This window comes from Panthera onca, chromosome E2 (genome assembly GCF_046562875.1).
Source record: "Panthera onca isolate mPanOnc1 chromosome E2, mPanOnc1 haplotype 2, whole genome shotgun sequence".
Taxonomy (NCBI): Eukaryota; Metazoa; Chordata; class Mammalia; order Carnivora; family Felidae; genus Panthera; species Panthera onca.
In genome coordinates this window covers 43,921,354-43,941,486 of record NC_138353.1, presented here as the reverse complement: position 1 = coordinate 43,941,486, position 20,133 = coordinate 43,921,354, and the positions used below count along the sequence as shown (strand labels likewise).

The 20,133-nt window shown below is 42.5% G+C and overlaps 1 protein-coding gene across 1 annotated transcript in view; it reads right to left on the bottom strand.

Moving 5' to 3' along the window:
- TANGO6 (transport and golgi organization 6 homolog) overlaps nt 1-18,405 on the bottom strand; it is a 193,116-nt gene extending 174,711 nt beyond the window's left edge. Inside the window, exons 1-2 of the mRNA XM_060650333.3 lie at nt 18,259-18,405; nt 2,530-3,170 (exon numbers count right to left, since the gene is read on the bottom strand). Of these exons, the coding sequence (XP_060506316.2) occupies nt 2,530-3,170; nt 18,259-18,355 (738 nt within the window). The 5' untranslated portion in view covers nt 18,356-18,405. The remainder of the gene's footprint in view (nt 1-2,529; nt 3,171-18,258) is intronic.
- Nucleotides 18,406-20,133: the final 1,728 nt, after the last annotated feature.

Here is a 20,133-nt window from a genome sequence, read left to right as displayed (position 1 = left end):
CGGTTGAGAGTCTGACTCTTAATTTCAGCTCAGATCACGATCTCAGGGTCGAGAGCTTGAACCCCACGTCAGGCTCCGCACTGAGTATGGGAGCTTGCTTAAGATTCTCTCTCTCTCCCTCTGCCCCTCTTCCTGGCTTGCGTGCTTGCTCTCTCTCTCTCCCTCTAAAATAAAAAAAAAAAAAAGGGGAGCCTGGGTGGCTCAGTCAGTTGAGGGTCCGACTTCGGCTCAGGTCATGATCTCACAGTCTATGAGTTCGAGCCCTGTGTCGGGCTCTGTGCTGACAGCTCAGAGCCTGGAGCCTGCTTCGGATTCTGTGTCTCCCTCTCTCTCTGCCCCTCCCCTTCTGATGCTCTGTGTTCTCTGTCTCAAAAATAAATAAACATTAAAAAAAATTTTTTTTAAAGAAATAAAATTTAAAAAAACTATTTAAAAAAAGGCTATATCCCCACCTTTGCACTTAGGAGCAATAGCGGTGACAATTTGAGTTTTCATTTCACTGACTCCATTAATGGTCTTTTAATTCGTTCAGAAGTTGGTCAGCAAAGAGGGGTTCTATTTGTTGGGTCCCCTTGAACCCAGCTGTCCCCTTTGGGTAACTCAGTGAAGCAGTCAGGGTCGTGCCCGTTGCCAGGGAGCAATCTGAAGCACGGGCACTGCTTAGAGCAGCTCCTAGTGCTGGGACTTGCCCAGCTTCATAACACACCACTGTTTCCCCTTCTGTCAACCTCTTTCGCCTTCCTACTTGGTCCTTTCCGGGTGCTTTCCTTTTCTCCCTCCTGCTCGACACTCCGGGGCACTGCTTAGCCCCAGTAGTGGTAACAAGACCTCGCAGCCCAGAGCCCCCTCAGAGAAGTAGAGGCAGCAGGCACGGATGGCAACGTCCATCACTCATACCCTGTACTAAGAGCACAGCACACTGCTCTACATAACAGGAAGCCACCAGGGAAGCTCATAATTTCAGGTCACTGCTCAGATGATATAGCTTTTAGACAAATGTTTATGAACATATGCAGGAGAGAGAACAGAGAAGGGAACAAACAGAAAAGAAACAAGTTTGGGGGCATCTGGGTGGCTCAGTCGGTTAAGCATCCGACTCTTGGTTTCAGCTCAGGTCATGATCTCACAGCTCATAAGTTCAAGCCCCGCATCAGGCTCTGCACTGTCAATGCAGATTCTCGCTCTCTCTCTGCCCCTCCCCTGCTCACACAAGCTCTTTCTCTCAAAATAAATAAATAAACTTAAAAAAAAAAAAATACGGGTAGCCGGGTGGCCGAGTCTGTTGAGCTTCCAATTTCGGCTCAGGTCACGTTCTCACGGCTCGTGAGTTCAGGCCCCGCATCAGGCCCTGTACTGACAGCTCGGAGCCTGGAGCCTGCTTCAGATTCTCTGTCTCCCTCTCTCTCTGCCCCTCCCCTGCTCCTGCTCTGCTTCTGTCTCTCAAAAATAAATACATGATAAAAAATTTTTTTAAAAAGAAAAGAAATAAGTTTGAAGGGTGACACAGAGAGAAATGAGGTGGGCAGGCATTGTGAATCTGGCTGCAGCGCTAACAAATTACCGCACACGTGAGCCACGCTGACTTTTAATACATTTGTATCTCAACAGCTTCTTCTGGCAAGGCTCCTATGTTGATGGTCCTCTCATGGGAGAGTAGTGATCCCTGCTATGTCGCACTTAGGAGTCCTGTCTCCTCCGTTAATGTCTTATGCTTCTGTAACCTCCACGGCACCTTTACAGTCCAGGTACCCAAATCCTTACTATGTCAGCAAAAAACAGCCACGTCCCCCTAACAGCTAATAATAACAACAAACAGCGTTTGAATTATACAGCATACCCTGTGCTTTACATATTTCATTTCATTTAATCTTCCCAAGAACTTAATGAAGGAGAGATGAATAGTTTAATACCGATATTAGTAGTAATTACTTTTTGATGAGCACTACTGAGGATGGGGTTCGGTACTTTATACACATTACCCTTAATCCTCACAACCACCTTCCAAGGCAGGTATTATTATACACATTTTATTAAAAAGGAAACAGAAGAGGGGTGCCCGGGTGGCTCAGTCGGTTAAGCATCTGAATTCGGTTCAGGTCATGATCTCACAGTCCGTGGGTTTGAGCCTCACCCTGGGCTCTGTGCTGACAGCCAGAGCCTGGAGCCTGTTTCAAATTCTGTGTCTCCTTCTCTCTCTGCCCCTCCCCCCGCTCTCAAAAATAAATAAACATTGAAAAAATTTTTAATTAAAAGGAAACAGAAGCTCAAAGAAATAGCCTACAGTAGTTGTTGCAAAATGACAAGAAGAAAGAGGCTATATGGACTGCCTAGGCATGCTAAGGACTGGCATCTAATAAATGAAGCCCCAGCCCTGTAAAAGATTCATTTATCCACGGATATGCTTTGGCATTCAAGAGGAATTCTAGACCTTTCCAACAGCCCTTTTCCAAAGAACTAAGAGTTGTCTTTTATAACCACACACACAAATATTCACACAGACACGAAGACATGCACTCAATCTGTGTTTACCTCTTCCTCAGGTTTTAGCGGTTTTCTCTTGGTGGGGCAGAATCCCAGCTGACACAGACCTGCTGCAATATCCCCAAAATGGCGGCAGAAAATCAAGCTCCCCAGGGAAGTGTGATGCGCAATGTTCAGAAGAATCCTGCAGCTGGTGTAGAGTCTCCGGGTCGCATCGGGAGGAGCGCTCAGACACACCACATCCTGAACAACGGCACCAAACGCGGTCCTGCATCTCAAAGGGACTCCCACACCAGGCACGAGATACGGGCAGACGCCGAAGGTGACTACAAACTGCAACACGGACTGGACAGTCTTCTGCTGTGAGATGCTAAGTGTATCTGGGCTCAGGGCAGGAGCGGCTTCCGGAGTCCTCAGGCTGGGTTTACCTGGACTGAAGTCAGCTGCAAGGTGGATCATGGTTTCCTTCAAGCACAAGAGCAACAACAAAGTTTGAGAGGTAAAACTCCAGGTGACATCCACAGAGTTTTGTGGCCATTCTGCCTTATTAGCAATTTCATCCCTTAGGAGTTTCAGTTTCTTCCAGTGCGGATCCTTCAGCAATTTGTCCTCCAAAGCAGACAGGTTGGAGCTTAAAGTAGCCAACAGGACATCATGTTTTGTGATCTGTAGTGAACCTGAATCCGATGCTTTTGAAGAAAAAAAAAAAAAAAGATTATCTACCTGGGAAACAAACTGTACTCTATGTGGAATGCCTTGCCCTCTCCCAGCTCATCCCCTGGGGCCTGGCTCAGATATCATTGCCCCTGGAAAGCCTCCCCAAGTTGTGCTGCCCTAGCCTAGGCAGAATTCAAGACTACATTTTCTGCCTACCCACAGCACTTTGGGATGTAGTTAGAACAGGGTACCTAACATGGTTCATCTAGTTGGTTTCTATTCCCCGTGTGTTCTGAGGGCAGAGGCCATGTCTATCGCCTTAGTGGGCTTAAGTTGTAGGCAGAACAGAAAAATAAAAGGCTGAATAGTTACCACAGTAGAGTCATTCAAACTGTTCTAAGTGCCAGAGATAAACCACTGAATAAAACAAAGTCCCTTCCCTCAATGATACTTACGCTCTAGTGAGGTAGACCACAAAATACAGGCCCAAGGTGCAGAGGGATTCATTCAATCACCTCTACACCCAAAATATCTATTCTCAATGCTTCCCGACCCTTCTTAAAATGGTCTTTTCTGCCCTCTACTGATGAAGGAGTGCTCACATGCTCACAGCAGTAGCTGACATAGTTAACAACTCCCTCCCTGAAACGCTCTTCTCTCTTTTTTAAAAATGTTTATCTATTTTTGAGAGAGAGAGAGAGAGAGAATGTGGGGGAGGGGCAAAAAGAGAGGAGGACAGAGGATCCGAAGCAGGTTCTGTGCTGACAGCAGAGAGCCCAAAGTGGGGCTCGAACTCGGGAACTGCGAGATCATGACCTGAGCTGAAGTCTGACACTTGACTGACTGAGCCGCCCAGGTGCACGGAAACACTCTCCTCTCTCAGCTTCTGAGACACCTCAGTGGCCATCCTTCCAGTGCCTCCACTGCCAGCTCCTCCTCTACCAGGTCTTTACATTCCCTGGGGCTTATCCTGAATTCTGTGCTCTCTTCAAGGATCTTCCCCAGGCCCATGTCTTTAAAAACCATCTATAAGCTAACCACTCCCAAATTTGTATCCCCAGCCCATGTGTACCCTCTAAGAGCCAGGATAAGTAAAAAGAAAATCACATCTATGCATAGTATAGTCAATTGTTAAAACTAGAGAGAAAGAGAAAGTCTTGGAAGCAGCCAGAAAAACATGACGCATTATATATAAGGGATGATGCTGTGAATGACTGTGAACTTACCACAAACAGTGACTGCTAAAAAGATGGTAGAAAAACATCTTTAAAGTATGACAGAAGAAATAAAATGTCAACTCAGAATTCTGTATCTAGTAAAAATAATCTTCAAAAATGAAAGTAAATATATTTAGATCAATGAAAATCAAGAGAACTGACTTCCAGCAGACAAATGATAAAGTGAATTCTTCAAGCTGAAGGAAAATAATACTAGATGGAGACTGGGAACTTCAGAAAGGAATGAAGAGCATCAGAAATGGTAAATATGTGGATAAATATAAAAGACTAATTTTTTCCTCAATTTCCTTAGATACATATATGTGTCTAAAGCAAAATTTATTTGAAGATTGTTTTTTTTTTAAGTAATCTCTACACCCAATGTGGGGCTTAAACTTACAACCCTGAGGTCAAGAGTTGCACATTCTACTGACTGAGCCAGCCAGGTGCCACTCTAAAGCAAAATTTATAAAGTTTTATTATGGATTTATAACTTATGCAGATATAATAAACATGAACACTCTAGCGTAAATCCCAAGTGGGGGAGGGGGAGCTATAAAATGACCCTGAAAGTTGCAAGGTCCTTAAGTGTTATGTGAAGCAGTACAATATGAATTCTAAGCAGATTGTGAAAAAATAAGAACATATATTGCAATTTTCCCAGGACAACTATTAAAAACACAATGCAGAGGCACCTGGGTGGCTCAATCGGCTAAATGTCCAACTCTTGATTTTGGCTCAGGTTATGATCTCCTGGCTCATGAGTTCAAGCCCCAAATCAGGCTCCAGGCTGATAGTGTGGAGCCTGCTTGGGATTCTCTCTCTGCCCTTCTCTCCCTCTCTTTCTCTCAAAAATAAATAAATACTTAAAAACAACAACAACAACAACAACACAACGCAGGGCTCAGTCTCTCCCTTTCTGCCCCTCCCCTGCTCACACATGCACTCTCTCTCTCAAAATAAATAAGTAAACATTAAACAAAATTTTAGGGGCACCTGGGGGCTCAGTTGGTTGAGCATCCGATTTCAGCTCAGGTCATGATCTCATGGTTCGTGGGTTCAAGCCCCACATCAGGCTCACTACTGTCAGTGCAGAGCCTGGTTTGGACCTCTCTCTCTGCACTACCCCCAACTTGCACTCTCTCTCTCTCAAAAGTAAATAAAACATTCAAAAAAAAAAATTTTACCACAATGCAAAAATGAAGGTTATAGTTATAAAACCATAGTAAAATGTTGAAAATGTAAATGAAAACAAGCAGTAAGACTTCAGAATGAAAGTTAATATATCTTCTAAGAGGCAAATTAGAAATGGGGCACCTGGGTGGCCCAGGGAGTTAAGTGGCCAACTCTTGATTTCTGCTCAGGTCATGATCTCACAGTTCGTGAGTTCAAGCTCCCTGTTGGGATTTGCACTGACAGCACAGAGCCTGCTTGGTATTCTCTCTCTCCCTCTCTCTCTGCCCATATCCCACTTGGGCTCTCTGTCTTAAAAATAAATAAATAAACCGTTAAAAAAAATTTTTTTAAAGAAGCAAATTAGAAAGGATTAAAATGGAATAACTAAAAGAGTGCTCAACAGTGCATTACTTATAATGCGTAAAATGAGGAATACATATCCAGTAACAGATTGGATGAGTAAATTGCAGTCTACCTATATCTAACATACTATATGTATGTATAATATTTATTTTGTTTATTGTTTATTGTCTCTCTATAAACTAGAAAAAAAGCTGCTTGAGGACAGAGATGTTGCTCGTTTTGTTCACTGCTATATTCTCCTTGCCAGAACAAGGCCTGTCTGATATGTAGTAGCTGTTCATAACAAGTAGTTGTTGAATGAATGAATAATGGAATATTTGCAGCCATCAAGTAATGTTGAGGGACGCCTGCCTGGCTCAGTCAGAAGAGCATCTGACTCTTGATCTTGGGGTTGTGAGTCTGAGCCCCACATTGGGTGTGGAGATTACATTAAAAAAAAAAGTTACACGGAACATTATTTAAGACATACTCATTAAATATATTCTGAAGTGAACAGAGCATGAAACACTGTATGAGCAAAAGATATGAATAGTTTATAGAAAAAGAAATGCAAATGACTTCTAAAATATGAAAATATGATCAACCTTGCTCATAACAGAAAAGTAAATTAAAACTGTACTGAAATAGCACTTCCCATTTATCAACTGGCTAAAATCCAAAAGTTTTATAACACATTATGTGGCAAGGTTTTGGGAAATCACACACTCTCATACATTGCTCTTAGAAACTAAAATGGTACATTCCTGAAGAGAGCAATTTGGCAATATCTAGCAAAATTACGTACATATTTAACGTTTGGCCCAGCAATCCTGCTTTTTAGGAATCTATACTACAGATAAATATATAGGCAAAAATGCAAAATGACATATACACAAGCTTATTCATTGTAGTGCTTCTTGTATTAACCTGAGACAACCCAAATGCCCATTAATAGGGAACTGATGAAGTAAACAGTGTATATCCATATAATGGCATGCTTGTAAAAGAGGAAGATTTCCATGAACCACTATGTAGTGACCTCCAAGACATAGTAAATTTAAAAGTAAGGTATAAAAGAATGTCTATCATATGCTACCTTTTGTGTAAGAAAGGGAGGGAATATAAAATACATTATTTGTTTTTATTTTCAAAAAGGCAGTGAAAGAACAAGGTAAAAAGTAAAATGAGTTGTCTACAAAGAGAAGAAAACAGTGGGGAGGAGCTAGGGATAAATTGATCTAGTTCTAGAGTTTTCATTTGGGGACCCTGTGTATGTTTTTCAAGTTAAAAAAACAATTAAATGAAAAATTTTTCAAAATAATTCCTAAAAGTAAAACACAAATAAACCTAATAATTCTGTACGTTATGTCCAAAGTTGTCAAACTACTATCTGCAGGTCAAATGTGGCCCACCACCTATTTCCATAAATAAAGTTTGATTGGAGCACAGTCATGTCCGTTTACTTACATGTTATCTTGCTTTCAAGCTACAGCAGCAGAGTTGAGTAGTTGTAACAGAGACAAAGCCCAAAATATTTACTGTCTGCTCCTTTACAGAAAAAGTATGCAAACTCCTGCTCTATACTAAGTTAGAGGCATAAATGGAGAGAATTATTTCAAGTGACTTGAAATATAGAACTTTAGGAGCACCTGGCTGGCTCAGTCAGTGGAGCATGTGACTCTTGATCTCAGGGTTATGAGTTTGGGCCCCATGTTGCATGCACTGTATTCAAAAATAAAATCTTAAAAAAAGAACTTCATACATCCTGAGGACAACAAATAAAAATAGTCTAGGACCAGTAGGTTTGTTCATGGTGGTAATGCAGGATTTGTTATTTTAAAATATTATATGCATGTGTGTGTGTGAATGGGTGAGCATATATTTATATATGTAAGTATATATAGGAAATAAATAATTACATTAATTTCACTGGAATCAATATTTTCAGATAAAAGAAATACAAATATTAAAATATAAAATATAGAAGAATGGCTAGGTGGACAAATATGTGATCAAGAAAGAATCTAGGTCATGGTATATGGGTTTTCACTGTAAAATTCCTTCTGCTTTTCTATAAGCTTGAAAATTTTCGGGGCACCTGGGTGGCTCAGTTGGCTAAGTGTCCGACCCTTGATTTCAGCTGAGGTCATGATCTCACGGTTGTGATATCAAGCCCCATGTCCGACTCTGTGCTGAGCATGGAGCCTGCTTTAGATTCTCTCTCTCTCTCTCTCTCTCTCTCTCTCTCTCTCCCGCCCCCCCCACCCCCCGTCCTTCTCTCCTGCTCAGTCTTTCTTTCTCTAGAAAGAAAGAAAGAAAGAAAGAAAGAAAGAAAGAAAGAAAGAAAGAAAGAAAGAAAGAAAGAAAATTTGCATAACAAAATGTTAAAAAAATTTAAACTCCATCATATTTCATTGTAATTAGAATATCAGTAAGAACTGGGGCACCTAGGTGGCTCAGTCAGCTAAGCACCCAACTTTAGCTCAGGTCATGATCTCCTGGTCCATGAGTTCGAACCCCACATCAGGCTCTGAGCTGACCATACGGAGCCTGGAGCCTGCCATGGATTCTATGTCTCTCTCTCTCTCTCTGACCCTCCCCTGCTCGCACTCTGTCTCTCTCTCTCTCTGTCTCTCAAAAATAAATAAGCATTAAAGAAAAAAAAAGAATATCAGTAAGAACCACAGATTTATGTTTTGGTTTCTGAAAACCCACAAAGTTCCTAGCTCTAATAATTGAAAAAGTCTGGAAGCAATGATATCAGGGGTAATGAATATGCCTATTACCCATATTGTGGTCTCTACCATTTCTCCTTAAAGAGAGCTGTTTTCAAGAACAGGGCAAGAAATGTATGAGTCTGAGACATCTTGTCATGCCTGTAAGGAAGGAGACTATCAAAGACTACGGGTCATTGCAAAGAGCCCAAGAGCCAATTTGGAGTGGTTTCCACAAACCACAATTTGAGTATCAAGAATAATGAGTACAGGAGCACCTGCTGGCTCAATCAGAAAACATGCGACTCTTCATCTCTGAGCTGTGGGTTTGAGCCCCACTTGAGGTGTAGAGATTACTTAAATAAATTTTTAAAAAAGAAAGAGAAAGAATAATGAATACATATTGCATGTACAAAAAAATCTATCAGTTCATAATAAAACAAAGAAATCACTTCACTGGTTACCTTTGGAAATTAAGACACTATCATTCTGAAAATGGATCAATAATAGGAACGCTATGAATCTCTTATTAAAATATACATATGTACAGGGGCACCTCGGTGACTCAGTTGGTTAAGCGGACGACTTTGGCTCAGGTCATGATTCCCCAGTCCATGGGTTCGAGACCCACGTCAGGCTCTGTGCTGACAGCTCAAACGCTGGAGCCTGCTTCAGAGTCTGTGTCTCCCTCTCTGCCCCTCCCCACTCATGCTCTCTCTCTCTCTCTCAAAAATAAATAAAAACATTTAAAAAATTTTGAAATATACATATGTTTCTTTGGAAATTAAGACACTATCATTTTGAAAATTGATCAATAACAGGAACACTATGAACCTGTTATTAAAATATGCATATGTAGGGGCGCCTGGGTGGCTCAGTCGGTTAAGGGTCTGACTCTTGGTTTTGGCTCAAGTCATGATCTCACAGTGAGATCAAGCCCTGCTCTGGGCTCTGTGCCCTTCCCTGACTCGCGCGTGCTCTCTCTCTCTCTCAAGAATAAATAAACATTATGAAATAAGTAAGATAAAATAAAATATACACATGTATATATACATATACATATATACACACACATAGAAAAGTGTCTTAAAGGTTATATGTCAAGTGATGCCCGGGTGGCTCAGTTGGATAAGCGTCCAACTTCGGCTCCGGTCATGATCTCCCGGTTTGTGGGTTCAAGCCCCGCATCAGGCTCTGTGCTGACAGCCTGGAGCCTGCTTCAAATTCTGTGTCTCCTTCTCTCTCTCTCTACCCCTACCCCATTCATGCTCTGTCTCTCTCTCTCAAAATAAATGAATAAACCTTTAAAAAGAAAAAAGGTTGTATGTCAAAGTATTAAGTGATCATCTCTGGGAGGAAGGGTTATGGGTGATTTTTCTTTTTCGCTTAATCATACTTAAAATGTTTTTCAAGAGAGAATATGTATAGTTTACGTATTTGAAAAAGTTATTTAAAAAAATTTTTTAATGTTTATTTATTCTTGAGAGAAAGAGAGAGCATGAGTGGGGGGTGGGCAGAGGGAGAGAGGGAGACACAGAACCTGAAGCAGGCTCCAGGCTCCAAGCTGCCAGCACAGAGCCCAAAGCAAGTCTCGAACCCATGAACCATAAGATCATGACCTAAGCTGAAGTCAGACGCTTAACCAACTAAGCCCCAGGTGTCCCTAAAAAAGTTATTTTAAAGTTATAAAACAGGGGTGTCTGGGTGGCTCAGTCGGTTAAGCATCTGACTTCAGCTCAGGTCATGATCTCATGGTTTGTAGGTTTGATCCCCATGTCAGGCTCTGTGCTGACAGCTCGGAGTTTGGAGACTGCTTCAGGTTCTGTGTCTCCCTCTCTCTCTGCTTCTCCCAGCTCATGCTCTGTCTCGCTGTGTCTCTCAAAAATAAGTAAACATTTAAAAAATTTTTAATAAAAATAATAAAGTTATAAAACAGTATGTAGTCTATGAGACTTTTTTTTTTTAAATATGAAATTGTCGAGGTGGTTTCCATACAACACCCAGTGCTCATCCCAAGAGGTGCCCTCCTCAATACCCCTCACCCACCCGCCCCTCCCTCCTACCCCCCATCAACCCTCAGTTTGTTCTGTTTTTAAGAGTCTCTTATGTTTTGGCTCCCTCCCTCTCTAACCTTTCTTTCTTTTCTTTTTTTTCCTTTTTTTTTTTCTTTTTTCCTTTTTTTCTTCCTTCCCCTCCCCCATGGAGACCACTTTTGTTAAAAAGAAAATAGTATTTCCCAAAATGCAATTTCCATATACTGGAGATTAGGGTCATCTTAATGTTCTTCTTTTAGTTACCCTATTTTTTTTCTTTAAAAAAATTTTTTTTAATGTTTATTTATTCTTGAGAGAGAGAAACAGAGCATGAGCAGGCAAGGGGCAGAGAGAGGGAGACAGAGTATCCGAAGCAGGTTCCAAACTCTGAGCTGTCAGCATAGAGCCCGATGCAAGGCTCAAACTCATAAGCCATGAGATCACGACCTGAGCCAAAGGCAGACACTTAACTGACTGAGCCACCCAGCTGCCCTAGTTTCCCTATATTTTAAAAAACTTTACTATAAGGAATATCAACTACTTATATAAAAAGAAAAAGGAACATAAACTACTCATTAAGAATAATGAAAATCAGAAAAGTAAGAATTTTTCAGTACTTCTCTAAGATTGTCCAGGGCAAGCATTCTGACCCACTAACATGAATATCTGGTTCCTTTAGCTAATATATACCTAAATAGGAAATAAGTGCTTTCCTAGTTTATCACCACCAACCATTAATATCCTTAAACAACCTCTCAGGGACTTCCTGCAACTTTATAAGATCTTTGAACCCAAACATGGGAAGCAAAGTGATTTCAAACAAAAGCTTTGTTTTTCAAGAGCCACTTAATAAAGTAGTCTCCTCTGCCCTCTACTGGTGAAAAACAAAATCTACTTGAAAATAAAGGCATCCCCTAAAGCAGCAGTTTTCAAAGCAGGGTACAGGGACTCAAGTTTTCAGGGGTTTCAGATTTTGAGGGACTCTGCAGGTTCCAAACTATTTTCATATTAATACTAGGCCATTATTTGCCTCCTACAGTCTCATTCTCTCATGAGTGTACCAAGTGTGAAAAGTTCATTCAGTTTAGGGGCACCTGGGTGGCTGTCAGTTAAGCATCTGGTTCAGTTAAGTGTCTGACTCTTGACTTCGGCTCAGGTCATGATCTCACGGTTCATGGAAACAAGCCCTGTGTAGAGCTCCGTGCTGACAGCGTGGAGCCTGCTTGGGATTCTCTCCCGCTGCCCCTCCCCAGCACGCGTGTGTGTGCTTTCTCTCTCTCAAAATTAATAACCACTAAAAAAACAGATTCCATATCATAACTAACCTTTAAGAAATTACCTCTCGTTCAGTTTTAGTACAGTATGAAAAAATACAATTCTCTGAAAAGGCTATTGAGTTCTTCCTTTTCCAACTACGTATCTATGTGAGTCTAGATTTTCTTCATCTGTTCCAATCAAAACAACCTATCATGACAGATTGAACAGAAAAGCAAATACAAAAATCCAGCCGTCTTCTAGTAAGCCAGACATCAAAGAGACTTGCAAAAATGCAAAACAATGCCACTCTTCCTGATAAGTTAACTCTTGATCACTACACTACACCATGCAGCCTCGAAATGTTACTGTATGTACCACGTAAAACTACATCACTATCACACTTCAGGAAATGTTGCCCTTATGGACAGCATTATGGATTCTTCCCAATCACCAATTTGAATGCCTATGCTTTGTGACATTTAAAAGCAGACTTCACAGTTTGTGTGGAACTTTTTATTATGCTCAAAGTGCAAAGCAATATGGCATGCAAGATTAAGTATGGTGCATCTTCATTATACACAGATTATCAGATTTTCCAGCTCCTTCCCCACAACATATTCAAATTCAATGATAGAATTTGGTCTGTATTTAACACAGAAAGATATTTTTTAGGAAAACTATTGCTGAGATGGCCTCCATTTCTTAAACACAAAACTTCACTAAAATCGACAAATCCCTTTCAAATTCTGCTTAGCACATTTCTTAACAAGAACCTTAACCCAGGTGGTGAAACTATTATTTGCCCCATGATTGACAATAGAAATGGAAGGCAGAGGAGAACACGCTTAATGCAGCAGAACATTTGATGCCTCACAAGTGAAAGACTATTGGCATCTCCCTTCCTTTCTACATAATTCCCACCGAGACCGAATTCCTCTTCCTCTTGTAGCCTTCCACAGCTCCACTCAGGGGTGACTCCTCTATCCAACTGCCATCTGCACTAGCCTCTCACCATTAGTGTGATCCTACTGTGTGAACTGTCTCTTCATCTACAGACACACTACCATCTCCCCAAAAGACAAGATACTTGAGAGCACACATTTTTATGTAATTTTGTTTCTCCAAGAGCAGTGAGGACAGACTATTATATACAGATGACTCCCAGTGCATATTACCTCAAAGGGAGTCAATTTAAAAAACTGTTTTAACGCTTATTCGTTTTTGAGAGTGAGAGAGACAGAGCATGAGCAGGGGAGGGGCAGAGAGAGATGGAGACACAGAATCCAAAGCAGGCTCCAGGCTCTGAGCTGTCAGCACAGGGCCCGATGCGGGGCTCGAACTCGGACTGAGAGATCATGACCTGAGCTGAAGTCAGACGCTTAACCGACTGAGCTTAACCGACTGAGCCACCCAGGCACCCTTCATGGGGAGTCAATTTAAAGACAGATCAGGGGCACCTTGGTGGCTCAGTTGGTTAAGCGTCTGACTCCTGATTTTCGCTCAGGTCATGATCTCATGATTTGTGGTTTGAGCCCCCTATAGGGCTCTGTGCTGACAGCGTGAAGTCCGTTTGGGATTCCTTCTCTTCCTCTCTCTCTGCTCTTTGCCACTCACACTCTGTCTTCCTTTCTCTCTCAAAATAAATCAAATACTTTTTTTAATGTTTATCTATTTTTGAGAGACAGAAAGAGACAGAGCGTGAGCAGGGGAAGAGGAGAGAGAGAGGGAGACACAGAATCTGAAGCAGGCTCCAGGCTCTGAGCTGTCAGCACAGAGCCCAACGCAGGGCTCAAGCCCACAAACCATGAGATGATGACCTGAACCAAAGTCAGACGCTCAACCGACTGAGTCACCAAGGAGCTCCAAATCAAATAAACATTAAAAAAAAAAAAAAAAAAAAAAAAGACAGATCAAAAAAAGTTTAATCTAGCTGCATGTAATTTTAACCAGTACTTTCACCCTAACTCCTCAATACATCAGGGACATCTGAATACTCATGATGCACAGGTATTTTTTAATTCCCTCAGCAAGTGATATGATAAAACAGCAGGCAGATGCACACAATATATAATAGACTATATGTGCAAAATCATACCATTTTACCACAGTACTTATCCTTTTTCAAATAGGAATGCCTGAATTCCTGTATGTTAAGTGAGCACATGTATGTGACTCCACAACACTCTTGGAGATTTAGAGAGGTCTTCTATAAACGTGTTTTGTGTACGTGTGCTTTATGATAGATGATTACTTCCAGATTTTTTGCTTATTTAACCTTGTTCTCAGTCATTTGTAGATAGTTGCAGTTACTAGACAAGTGACCTCTCAATTAGCAAGTTAAAACCGTCTTTTGCAGTTTTCTTCTTCACTGGGGCAAAGTAGTATAGTTATCATACTATAGTGGAAGGTACCGGAACTTAAATCCTGGCTCTAGCCAACCCCCCGCCTCCCACAAAAAAAGTATCCAAAATATATAAAGAACTTATACAATTCAACACCCAAAAAACAAATAACCCAATTTAAAGATGGGCAGAAGGGGTGCCTGGGTGGATCAGTCGATTAAGTGTCTGACTTCAGCTCAGGTGGTGATCTCACAGCTCATGAGCCCGCTTTGGATCTTCTGTCCCCCCCTCTGCCTCTGCCCCTCCTCCTCTTGTTCTCTCTCTCAAAATAAATAAACTTTAAATAAATAAATATATAAATATATAAATAAATAAAAATGGGTAGAAGACGTGAACAGACACGTCTCCAAAAAAGAACTGGGGGTGGCTGGCTGGCTCAGTCGGAAGAGTGTGCAACTCTTGCTCTCAAGGTGGTGAGTTTGAGCCCCATGTTGGGTATAGAGATTACTAAAAAAAATAAATAAATAAACTTAAAAACAAGAAAAGACATCCACATGGCCAACAGACACATGAAAAGATGCTCAACATTGCTCATCAAGAAAATGCAAATCAAAACTACACTGAGGGGCACTTGGGTGGCTCAGTCGGTTAAGCATCCAACTCTTGGTTTTGAGACAAGAAGAAACAACAAGTGTGGCCGAGGATGTGGAAAGGCATCCTCGTGCACTGTTGGTGAGAATGCAAACTGTGCAGCCACTGTAGAAAACAGTATGAAGGTTTCTCAAAATATTAAAAATAGAACTACCCTGGGGGTGCCTGGGTGGCTCAGCTGATTAAGCATCTGACTCTTGGTTTCGTTTGGCTCAGATCACGATCTCACAGTTCATGGGATCGAGCCCCACAGTGGGCTCTGTGCTGACAGTGTGGAGCCTACTTGTGATTCTCTCTCCCTCTGTGTCTGCCCCTCCACCGCTCACAAGCTCTCTCTCTCTCTCTCTCTCTCTCTCTAAAAATAAATAAATAAACATAAAAAAATAGAACTACCCTATAACCCAGTTATCACACTACTGGGTATTTACCCAAAGAAAACAAAAACACTAATTCAAAAGGATATATGCACCCTACTTTCATTGCAGCATTATTTACAGTAGCCAAATTATGGAAGCAGCCCAAGTGTCCATCAATAGATGAAAGGATAAAGATGGATAAATATGGCTGAATATTATTCAGCCGTAAAAAAGAATGAAATCTTGCCATTTGCAACAACATAGATGGAGCCAGAGAGTATAATGCTAAACAAAACCAGTCAGAGAAAGACAAATACTGTATGATTTCACTCACGTGGAATTTAAGAAGCAAACAAAAAAACCACAAGGGGAAAAAGAGAGAGAGAGAGAGAGACAAACCAAGAAACAGCTGTAGCTAACAGTTCTCTTAGCTACAGAGAACAAACTGAGGGCTACCAGAGAGGCCAGATGGGTAAAACAGGCGATGAAGATTAAGATCATTGCACTTGTAATGATCACCAGGTGTTGTATGGATCTGTTGAATCACTATATTGTACACCCAAAAGTAGTGTAACACTGTATGTTAACTATACTGGAATTTTAAATGAAAGAAAAAAAATAGGGGCACCTGGGTGGCTCAGTCATTTGAGCTACTGACTTGATTTTGGCTCAGGTCATGATCCCCAGGGTCGTGGGATTAAGTCCTGTGCCGGGCTTCTCGTTTAAGAAGATCCGGCTTAAGATTCTCCCTCCCTCTTCCCCTCTGCCCTTCTTCCTCCCTCACACTCCTTCTCTAAAATTAAAAAAATATATATTTTTTAATATTTGTTTAGAGAGCGAATGTGTGTGCTTTGTGTGCACATGCAAGAAGGAGAGGGGTGGAGAGAAAGGGAGAGAGGGAATCCCAAGCAGGCTCTGTGAGGTCAGCACAGAGCTGAATGCAGGGCTAGATCTCACTAACCCAGAGATCAGGACCTGATGGTCCTGGGATGACTTGGATGACTGGGGAGCCTGGGTGGCTCAGTCAGTGGAGCAACTGACTTGGGCTCAGGTCATGATCTCACAGTTCATGAGTTTGAGAAAAGTATCAAGCTCGTTGCTGTCAGCGCAAAGCCCGCTTCAGATCCTCTGTCACCCTCTCTCTACCTGTCCTCTGCTCACACTCTCTCAAAAAGAAAAAAAAAAAAAAAAAAGAACATTAAAAAAAAAAAAGAGTTGGATGCTTAACTGACTGAGCCGCCCAGGCAACAGCTGCCTCCAAAAACCTTTTAAATAAAATAAATAAACTGTTTTAAATCCTGGCTATGATGCACCTGACTAGCTAAGTGAGTAGAGCATGCCACTCTTGATCTTGCAGATGTCAGTTTGAGCCCCACGTTGGCAGAGAGCCTACGTAAATACATTAAAAAAAAAAAAAAAATCCAGCTCTACCACTTTATTAGACTGACATCGGGCAACTTCCCCATACCTGAGCCTTAGTTCCTTCATCTGTAAAATGGAATACAAAAAATATCTATGCTATGGAATTGTAAGGATTAAATAATACATGTAGGGGCACCTGGGTGGTTCAGTCGGTTAAGCTTCCAACTTTGGCTCAGGTCATGATCTCACAGTTCATGAGTTCAAGCCCCACGTCGGGCTTTGTGCTGACAGCTCAGAGCCTGGAGCCTGCTTCGGATTCTGGGTCTCCCTCTCTCTCTGCCCTCCCCGGCTCGCACTCTGTCTCTCTCTCAAAAGTAATAAATAAACATTAAAAAAATTAAAAAAAATATATATATATATATGTAAACAGCATATTATTGGGCCTGATACTTGGTAGGCACTGAATTACTATTACTTTTTTTTTGAGAGAGAGAGAGAGTGAGAGGGCCCAAGGGAGTAATGGGCAGAGAGAGAGAGAGAGAGAGAGAGAGAGAGAGAGGGAGAAAATCCCATGAAAGTCAGAGAAAGAGAGAGGGGAGGAGAGAGAGAGAGAGAGAGAAGCAGGGCTGACCCGAAGCAGGGCTCGAGCTCACTAACGGTGAGATCATGACCTGGGCGGAAGACAGATGCTTAACTCACTGAGCCACCCAGGCGCCCCTCAATGACTATTATTAATGACTTCTTTTCACTTCTCCCAGGTATGGTATAATGTTTGTGGAAGTTTCTGCATTTTGGGGAGTATCTTAAAATTTGAGACTTGAAGCATCACCTCATGGCCCTTCATGTACCTTACTTTGCTCACGAACAAACCCCTTCTTGCACATATACGGTCCCTATCTCTCGTGTCCTTTCTCCAAACTCCAGATAACATCAGAGGCTCCACACTTAATAATCTGCCTTGATTTGAGAAGGGAGTTCGGTAGACCTCGGCCCTAGGTCCGTGTTGCGCCCCTAATTTGCCCACATAATCTGTGTCAGGTCACTTCATCTCTTCAGCGAGCCTTAAGTGTCCCCAGGTGTAAAAGGAGAGCGCCAGGCTAAACCACCGCCATGGTCCCTGCAGATTCTAAATTGGGAAGATCTTGCCAACTCACCAGGAAAGATTACAAGTGACTGTAAATCCCTAAACGCTGTCCCCAAACCCAGCTCAAACGCCACTGCTTCCATCTTCTGCACGCCTCGCCATTCTGTACAAATCTCCAGCGTCCACATTAGACCCTGAACCCTCAGGAGGTGGGACCTCACTTAACGCGTCAGGAGCGCTACCCTCTCGGAAGCTCTTGCCGCAGTCCCTACCTCAGAGGGTGACAGTAAGGACTGAATGGAACCAAGTACCCAGGGCGCTTAACAGTGAGTGCCTGGCACAAGGTTGGCGCTCAAGAGACGTCGGTTACCATCAGTGTTCAGCAAATCCCATCCCCTCCTTGAGCTTCGGTTTCCTCAAGTAAAATGAGGCTGGACGGACAATGCCCAAAGCCCCCAGGAGCCTCAGAGCTGGGGGTCCCGGGGAGGGCCTGAGAGGCGCACGCTGCGGAAGGCAGGGCAGCCCGGGAAGACTGGTGGCCCTGAGAGTCCCGAGTGCAGCCCGGCGCCGAGATCCGTCCTCTCACCTCCCGGGCTCAGCAGAAGCTTCAGCGCCTCCAGAATGCTCTCCAGACCGCACGTTGCCAGAGCCCCGCTGCCCGCGACCTGTCGGCGGGCCGCCATGACTGGAGTGGAACGCGCCACTAGCGACCTGCCCAAACGCCTCTGCGGACTGGCGTCGCCGCCATACTGAATGTGGCGGAAGGCGCTAGGGGTGGGGCCCGCCGCAAGGGGCGGGGCCGACGTGGGCGGAGCGCCCTTTTACACAAGTTTTCAGTCCCCGTTTAGTCCCTTGGGCAGAAAAAACAGTTAACACAACCAACCTACGTGCACAATTTCAGAAACTCAATATGATTAACCACTAAGTAACGAAGAAGAGAGAAGTATAGTAGTTTATCATAAAATGATACCTATTTCACTATGAAAATAATTGGGTACCGGAGCACCAAAAGACATAGTGAAGTAAACAGATGCTGTGCCTACTTATGATGAAGTTTGGATACATAAACATCACTCAACTGAATATTTTTTAATTTCTTTATGAATGATATTTAAAAACAAGTGCTGGGGGTGACTAGCTGGCTCAGTCAGTAGAGCATGCGACGCCTAACCTCAGGGTCATGAGTTCAAGCCCCAGATTGGATGAGGAGCCTACTTTCAAAAGAAATTAAAAATAAGTGCTAAACACAGACACATGCATTTGAATAACCACAAATATTGTTATTGGTGATACGATTTTTGAAACGTAATAATTACCGGTCCCAATAAAATGTTGATCTTTGCTGTGTTTATATTCTTGGAAAATTCTGGGTACATTAAAATTGTGCCCTCCCCACACCCCATTGTGTTTAATTTTTTTAAATGTTTGTTTATTTTTGAGACAGAGGGAGACAGAGCATGAACGGGGGAGGATCACAGAGAGGGAGACACAGAATCCGAGGCAGGCTGCAGGCTCCGGGGAGTCAGCACAGAGCCCGCCTGGGGCTCGAACTCACAAACTGCGAGATCATGACCCCAGCTGAAGGCGGAGGCTTAACCGACTGAGCCACCCAGGGCCCCCCACCCCATTGTGTTAATAGGTAAAACAGAATTCATTTGAGAGTCACCCCAACAGGGACAGGCTTTCACCTACACGAATGCTGGTGGGACATTCTAAAGTCATGTTGTCTGAAAGTCATGCTACAAATCTAGGAGAGTACTTCTGAGGGCAAGACCTTTAGCTTCCCTTCAGTAAAAGTCAATAATCATTGTCACGGCCACCCCCACCACCCATTTTCTGAAAGTTCTCCCAAACAGGCTGTCTTGTTTCTCCTTGAGATTCCCTGAACTAGCCTGAGTTCATCAGACCTGATGACTGCCCTTCAGCATTTAGCTGTTGGAAGTCTTAGGAAGTGGGATGTGCTCCACTGCGAGCCCCTGCCACTGGAGAAAGAAGCTGGTCACTTGACTCCTTTCTCAGACCCCTCCTGGTCACTCTCAGGACTTTAGGCTCCAGCCCAAATCCATCAACCATTTCCTACTCTCTAAAGTGAATAGGTAACAGAACCATTTGCACAAAGTTATCTTAGGGAGTTAAAGCGATACTGTTCTTAAGCATTTAGCAATGTCTCCCACAGAGGGGATAATTAAAAAATTGTACGTGTGTCTTACTCTCCATCTCTTCCTCAAATAAAATCCTGCAAAAATATCTTTAAATTGGAAAAACATTTTTGAAGGGGAAATAAATGACCTGCGAAATTACTACAACGCTCTCTTTATTGTGTTATACATCCCACGCCAGGCTTTGTGAGTAGACAATTTTTCTCCAGTTATGTGTGTATCCAAGTTCATTTTGAGGAATAAAAAATTTAAGGTCTCCCTGTACAGCTCCCCCCCCCCCCAAAAAAAAAGCCTAAAACAAA